The sequence below is a fragment of the Oryzias latipes genome, chromosome 19 (genome assembly GCF_053564925.1).
Source record: "Oryzias latipes strain Hd-rR chromosome 19, Olatipes_Hd-rR_3.1".
NCBI classification, from domain to species: Eukaryota; Metazoa; Chordata; class Actinopteri; order Beloniformes; family Adrianichthyidae; genus Oryzias; species Oryzias latipes.
This window is the reverse complement of record NC_136255.1, coordinates 9,985,234-9,993,093: the sequence shown is the minus strand read 5'-3', so window position 1 is coordinate 9,993,093 and position 7,860 is coordinate 9,985,234. Positions and strand designations below refer to the sequence as shown.

The 7,860-nt window shown below is 55.1% G+C and overlaps 1 protein-coding gene across 1 annotated transcript; it reads left to right on the top strand.

Moving 5' to 3' along the window:
* The first annotated feature begins 4,922 nt into the window (after nucleotides 1–4,922).
* Nucleotides 4,923–7,654, top strand: LOC144988048 (uncharacterized). Its single transcript, XM_078938120.1, has 3 exons — nucleotides 4,923–4,973; nucleotides 5,172–5,753; nucleotides 6,818–7,654. Exons 1-3 carry the CDS (start codon nucleotides 4,923–4,925, stop codon nucleotides 7,652–7,654), a joined length of 1,470 nt encoding a protein of 489 aa, XP_078794246.1.
* Nucleotides 7,655–7,860: the final 206 nt, after the last annotated feature.

Below are 7,860 nucleotides of genomic sequence, written 5' to 3'. Positions count from 1 at the left end.
GAGGTGTCATACCGGTGAGAAACTCTGGTAACTTGGTGTTGCATTCTGAGCCCAGAACCCTGAGGGCTGCTGCAATTCGGGGCGACCCTGGCCTGCACGTGCTCGTCAGCGCACCAGAGGATGCCGAACCATCGGAGGAGCAGCAGAACATTCTGAGAATGCGAAACAAAGATTCGCTTAGGGCCTTCTGCGAAATGAACGGAGTGCCTGGGGGAATACGTGGCCCCGAGACCTGGAACGGACCCTCGCCATGGTCAAAGAGAGACCCGGGATCGTTTTGCGCAAAGGTGGCCGAGCTGAAGTTCAGGTGGGAGACGGGTAATGCAGAGCCGGTCAAAGCGCTGGCTCGAGGACACTGCGAATGGTTTCCCCATCTCGGCCCAAGCCCTCCGAGATGGCAGAGGAGCCCCGACGGTCGACTCGTGCTTGAGCGAGACAGGTTTTGGTGCTCGGTGGACACAAAGGCGTCGCTTGTCCAGAGGATGCACAGGGCTGCAAACCTGATGCTCAACACAGGAGTAACAAATGCACAGGAACAGAACACGAGGGACGGTGACAATGGACTTGGGCAGCTAGAAGACGAGGATGATGACAAAGAAGCAGGAGAAGAGGACGTTGACGTTGACGAAGTATATGATGATGCAGAAGAAGAAGAAGAAAAAGCTGGAGATGAAGGAAAAGGAGACGAACCTGCGCCACCAATACCTGCACCTGTGAGAGTAAAATGCAATTGGCGAGAGAAAGGCATTTCGAGTATCCTCACGTTGAACTCTCGACTGGAGATCGAATTGGTCCCAGACGTCCCTGCTGTGGAGGGCCACATTTTTTTCACCCCAGCTCCCAATGTGAACTGCAAAAGGCAGTTCGAGCTGACGGGAAGAGGCAAGCTTGTGCGCTATTACAGACCCTGCGCATTTTCAACCCTGGCGTATCACGTTCACACCGTTTTGACATTCGGATGTGGCCTGAGGCCAGTGTTTGAGCACGGTTCTGCAGACACGGCGGGGGACAAGATCTTGGACTTGGTCCTTTGCACTCTAGCGCTGGGGGACGTGTTGTCGATGGATGCACCTCCAGGCAAGTTTGGTGTCACATTGGTGGTGAGGGGTGGCAGAGGGGAGATACTGAAGCGCGCCAGAGAACTCTCTCGCTGCATGATCGTGACAAAGGCCGGGGCCTACGAGTTAGAAGAAATCCCAGAGAGCCTGGACCGTGAGTTGGGCGGACCGTTATCCTCCTGGAGTCAAGGACCACGGCGTATCTATGGCTCACCCAGGCGGTTCCTCTCAGAGAGCGGATTGGCCACGTTTGCCCAACTAACAACCCTCTGGCCATCGGCTGGTCTCAGGCTGGACGTGAAGCACCCCTCGTGTTCAGGGGACCCGCGATGGATAGGACTCATGCTTTGTCTAGCCGAGTGGCAGGGTCAGAGGCTCATCGCGAACACTCTGGTTCCGGGCGCACTGGAAGCCTTGGTGGCGCAGAAGCAAGATGCGACCAGAGCAACATGGGGACAACTCGGAGGTCCCTGACGGAGCTGTACGACAGAGCTTGCTTGGCTCGCGTGCTGGGAGAGGCAGATGCAACACTGCTGGAATTCGCCAGGACCTTTGCTGAGCCCCGCACGGCCGCCTGCACCCCATCGGACCCGGGCAAAGAGCGAGTGAACGAATTCACCCTTTGGCTCGCTGTGAGAGGGATAGAAGAAGGGGAAACCATTGTCAGGCAACCAAGCCAGCCCCTCACGTTCTCCGAAGCGCTGGAGGTGTATGCTAGGCTGAGCAGAGAGTTTGGGACGCTCTCGACCCAGGAATTGCTGCTCGCACTGGACTCCCTCAGGGATTTTTTCGCATTGTTGCTCCGCTACCCAGTGATTCCGAGGCTGGCCACAGACACCAAGGAGTGCCCCGAGTGCTACTTTGAAACCGACATTACCCTGGACACTTGGGAGGAAACCCAGAGAACGTTATCATGCTGCCACTTCACGCTGAGGCACGAGGGCGTGGAGCCCCTTTGCGACCTGGACTCGGTCGGGTCGACCATGCTAGATTTCAGTGACCCCGAAGGCTTCGGAGAGGTGGCCAGGGCCGGGCCGAGCGGAGGTGCATTCCCGGGAATGGAGCGGCCCCCGGAAAGTACGGGCAACGGCGCGAGGTCCATGAGGTTCCTCGAGCAGCTGGAGTCCCTGAAGCGTCGGGAAGAGATGAACAAACAGATCGCTCTTGGAAAAGAAGTGGCTCATCGGCTCTGTTCGTACAAGCGCACGCTAGAGGAGTTGGAAGCCCCCAGGTACCTGAGTGCCCATCCCGTGCGCTGGCTCCACCGCTTTTATGGTTCGCTGAACAGGAGCCGTGAAAGGGCACTGCTCCTGGCGAACTGCCGGTCCGGGGTGGCAGAGGAGGACAGTCGAGCACGAGTGGGCCTCGCGGTGGAGCAGCTCAAGCTCTCTTTGGCCTCCACAGCCTCTACGGGTACCAACGACAAACTGCTCTCCTACGTGTGCATGGCCTTGCTGGACCCAATCCGGAGACATACGGACAGATACAACATGGCGGCTGAGAGGATTGTGCTGTTCAAGCACCTGGTGGCATCGGGGCTCTCGGTGGAGACCTCGTGGAGCCTGGTGAGGAGCGTGTCTCGGGTAGCCAGGGTCCCCCTGATCGGGGTGACTTTGAGTGAGGGAGTGAACAGGCAGCTAAAACATACGACAAGACCCACACCTTATAACAGAAAGGTCGCTTCTCTCATCTGGTTATTCGCTCACATCACATCATACTGCACGCTCCGCAAGCTGCCTCATGGATACGTGCTCATGGGAGACTCGCCAGTGGAACTGTCTCGCGACGGGATCTACGTGTTTGACAACGGCCACGTTGGATACAGGCTGTCGGCAAGAGGACGAGGGGGAGCGCCGGACTCTGCCCAACGCATCGCCTCAGCCCACTCGCCCTTCGAGCAGATCGTGGAACTGCTTGCGATGCGAGATCGCTTTCATGAGATTTTTCGCAGATAGGGTAGCGAGCGCCGACCCAGGGCACTCATACGACGCTTTGGTGCAATTCGGACACGCTCCCTTGACATCCTTGGTCAACCTGCAGTGGAAGAGAGAGGTTTTGCAGAAGCTCAAATCCGATCGTGCTCTGCGACGCGCAGAGCTGCCTCTTGAGAGCACAGACTCCCAGGAACGAGACGGCTCCCGCAGCGTGGAAATGAATAAACCAAAACCTTCACGGCCCAAAGGCGTTGAATGGAGAAGACCTCTGTGTTCCAAGCGGAAAAAAGTGGGGGCATATAAACCAAGACAGAAGAGCCACAATGAGGTCTAGGGCCCTTCGATGTCTCTGTGCTGCTTCGGAACGCTTGTGGAGTCGCCTTGCTGATGTTGGTTCTGAGTTTCTTTTTTTTTTTTGTTACCTTTCTTTTCATCATTTCATTGTACCAGAAGGGAGACTAAATATGGGAAATAAAACTGTTACACCAAACCTGAATTCCTTTTCTTTTTTTTTTTTTCTGAAAAAGGTGAGGGGGGTAAAAACAAGGGACACAAACCAATACACCAGTCACATTTTCATTGGAGATTTTATTGAATGTAGTGTAGGTACAACACAGCAGACAAAACACCATCCTAGAGGTAAAATGAGCAGCGTGAGATGCGAAGACATCGGATAAAGGCAGTAGGTCATCACCCCACGCGATATTGTCTGCAACGCTGTGCCGAAGGCGGCTCGTTGCTCACGCAGATTCTCTTCTCCTCGATTCTTCCTTCATGCATCTCGTAGAAGCCCGCCAGAGAGGGCTCTATCCGCTTGCCTCTGGAGCGGCCTCGGTCCCTGTTTCCATTTTCTCTGAGCGGGGCCTGGGCTGGCTCGTGGCGGTTTACGTTCCCGGTGGGCATCGGCTTCCTGGTCTCAGCTCACTTCTCAGACTGGATGACGAAATATAATCGCCCAAGGCGGCCCTTACAACCAAAGGCAGGTATCGACCCGGGTCGCCGTCCGCGAATGCATTCTTAAACAAAGGCTGTTTCACGTGCAGGTGGACGTTGGTAGCAAGCATGGACCACTGATTGTGCCTGACGAGGGTCTTGTCGAAAAACATGAGCACCAGGGTCCTGTTTTTGAACAGTTCGCTCAACACGGTGAGCTTTAAGTACGGGAAGAAGCAAAGGGAGGCCATAATCACCAGAGTGTAAAAATCATCTCTCCTCGAATGCTTGTCGCTTTGCTTGTTCACAAGTTTTTTCACAAAGCGCTTGACCCTCGCTTCGGGTGAGCAGAAAAGGGTCGATACGGCAGCTGCACTTTTGAGAGCAGCGTCCTTCACGGTTTCCAGATCTCCTAGGTCCGCGCTGACCCGCTCTCCTCCGGTTTGAAATTCGATGCAACCCGCGAGTCTGAACACGCAAGACGTCCAGCGGCAACGCTCCGAAAGGACTTGACCCTCCCCACGCTCCAGGGCCTGGTACTCATCTGAAAATGCACGCGAGAGGATGGTGGAGAACAGCGCGATCATGGCCGGCAGGCAGGATTTCAGCACACGTGCCGTTACGCTGCGCTGATCTTCAACCCACGGCACCCTGCCTACGGGTCCGCCCGTCCGCAGGTCCGCTTCCAACGCTCCGTAGCCCACGGTCACATCCGTACCAGAGTACCAGGGTCCCCTGAAGTCAGGGTCCTCTCTGCGAAATGTTGCCAGCCCCACCACGGGGCAGGAGCATTCCTCTGACGACGAGGCGAGAGAAACCCGGCCGGCCATCGCGCGCACCAGGGAGCAGTTGAATCCCGAGCAGGAGTGCTTGCTGAGGTGCGCTGAGCAAACGTAACAGCCCAGGATGTATCGGTCATCAAAAGTGCATCCCTCTTCCACGCAGTGGCTTACCCACTGAGGGTCGTCTATTAACTCTGAGAGCCAGCGGTCCATCGATGCTTTCCTTAGCGTCAAACCTCGATTCGTCTCCCGATCAACCTTCTCCTGTCCCATTTGCCCTTTCTTTTTTCTCTGTGTTGTTCTCCTGTTTCTTCTCCTCTCCTTCTTCTTTGTTCTCCCACTTGTATAACTCACGCTGCTACAGTGTTTCTATATTTTTTTTTGTTGTTGTTTTTTTTTGTTTTTTTTTAAAAAAAGAAAAAAAACTTTTGCTCTTCTTTCATTTTGTTTGCTGTCCTTCTCAGGCAAGCAGGGGACAGAGCGCCGATCTCATCCTGGTGGACGAAGTCGGCTTTGTGAATTCCAAAGTGCTTCTGGCAGTCCTGCCCAACATTGCATTCAGAGGAAGGAAACAGGTTCACATCACCAGCCACGTCAACAACACGCCTTGGCTGAACAAGGTCGCGGACATCCGCGACGACCTGGGAAGCCCCGCTTACCACGTGGTGTCCCAGAGTTTCAAGTGCGCGTACCACGAAAGGGATCCGGGGCTCACCTGCTGCTGCCTCGGCGTCTACTGCCCACAACACATATCAGTGGATGAGCAGCTTAAGGAGCTCATGAACATGGTCTCGCCCAAGGGTTTCGAGAGTGAGGTTACAGGCAGCAGCAGCACCTCGTCTGAGGACCGCAAGACTGACACAACTATCCCGTTCGAGGCTTCTGTCATCAACAGGTTCCTTTCCAACAACTGTTCTGCTTTGGAAGACCTCGCTCGATCGACTGTGACTAGGGCTTACTTGTGTCTGGACCCGACGTTCGGGGGAGGTTCCAGGTCTTGCGCCGGAGTGTGTTGTGCCGTGGAGATTGCCGGAGGCAAGCTAGTGGTAGGTCTCCCATCCACGATCCTCAACGCGCGACCGTACACGCTCGACGCCTTCCTCCTCTGTCCCCTCTAAGCCGGACACCAGAAGATCTCTGAAAATGTTTCCGTAGTCAGGAGCTTGCCCTCGAGGCACTTCTTTCTCGGGGCCCAGCTTCACATGCATCAGGGTGCAGATGTACGCGCTCACTCGGTTCTCGTCTTGCACGCTAAGAGTGGTCTCCGCGTCTGGAACGGAGCACGAGATGAGCTGCAGGGCCTGATCCCAGACCCCACAGGTGCAGCTCTCAGCCCTACCCCCCGACAACTCCATCATCCAGCCCGTCATGGCGAGCGCGACCACCGTGTGTAGAGAGGCCACGTTCCGGGGGCTCGCCCTCACCAGGGCCAGGTACTTGAGTGGCCCGCCTCGCACAGACTCAGCAGAGGCGAAGGCAGAGAGAACCATCTCCTCGTGTCCTCGCCACTTACGCTTGGACATGCAACCGTGCACAAAACGTCTCGGAACGGCGTTTCCGAGAGCGAGGGTCACCGCTTCAGAAAGCTCCGTGGGGACTCGGGGGACCGATGCCTGAACTTTGCGTCCCGAGTGCTCGTTCTTCAAACTCAGTTTGTAATGGGAGATGAGCGAGTTTGTCACGAGTATCCTGGCGGGCGAAAACGAAACCACTTGACTGTACGCAATTCTCAGCTGCCCGATGTCCATCTCAACGTACAGGTCCACATTGCGGCGGAACGAAGCAAGGGCTACCATGAATTCATATCGGGAGAGCAGCAGCTCCCACGGCATACGCATGGACTGCAAGAGACGTCTTCTAGCCGTACAGCAGGCAGGACAGAGAGACATGTTGATAATGTCAGATCTGCTTCAGTTGTGTTATCTTAAGGGTGATACTACGATAATGATGTTGATCATGATGATGGTGATGACGATGATGATGCTAAAGAAGAAGATGAATTGTACGATGAATATGATGATCACTACGTCGAGCACCTCTCAGTGTTCTTTGTGCAATTGTTTTTTGAAGACAAAATATTCTAACCCGTGTCTCCCCCGTCTCTTTGCAGATCATGTCCCTGGACGAGCTAGAGATTCAGGATCTAGATCAAGTCACCAGGGTGTACGCTGCCCTGCTGAGCGCACACGTCAGGCTACTGAAAGTCCTTTTGCCCGCAGCTCATTGGAAAGAGGTGCCGGTGGTTGTGGTGTTTGAGCAAAACACCTACGTAAACGCGCTGGCAGATCTGAAGGAGCTGCTCGAATACGCTCTGGCGCGCGCTGGCTTCAGGGTGCTCTTTTACAGCAAGTGGTCCCAGGTCAACTCCAGGTACATGCTGGGAAAACACGTCAGCGCCAAGACCAAACTGGCCATGGTGCTCAGCGCCGTGTCGGCCATCGAGAGGGACAATCTGGGCTACTGCGAGTGTGTCATGTCCCTAGGCTGGGCCGTGCTGGCCGAGGCCATCGGAAAGGGCAGGGCCGTAGAAGCGGCCCTTGGCGTCTGTCGCGGCGCTGGCTCCAGCGCGAGGGCCGGCTCCTCCATGGCCGTACATATGTACAGGAGGTCAAGGAGTGGCATTAATTTGGCCACAGATGCAACCGCTCGAGCTCTAGATATCCGAGACACCATCTTCCTGCCTGACAGCAGGTTGACCGACAGGTTGCACGCAGAGCACGGGAAGCGGCTCTTGGGCAAACTGAGGGATGAGATGGCCACTGTCGTGATAACAGAGTCAGCCAAGGGTGTAGGTGGGACCGTTCTCACCGGAGGCAAAAAGTCAAAGGGTGGCGAGTACACCAGGGACGACGTGCTCTCTGCGTTTCTGCTGCTCTGCCACACCAGAGACGAAATTCACGGGGGAGACAGATCCGTCAGAATATGCGGAGAGATTCATTGTATGTGAAATGCTACTTCTCTGTCTGTGTCTGCCTCTGTCTGTGTGTGCCGCCGCTTTGTATCGTCACATTTGTTTCCCCTCAATAAAATACAAAGTAAAAGGGTAAAGATGAACTGCTTGGTCTTTCTCGTTGTTTTGTTTCCTTTCTTCACTTTTTCTTTTGTTTTGCTCCAATCTCCCGCTCCCAATAATTTTTCACTGTACAAGCCTCA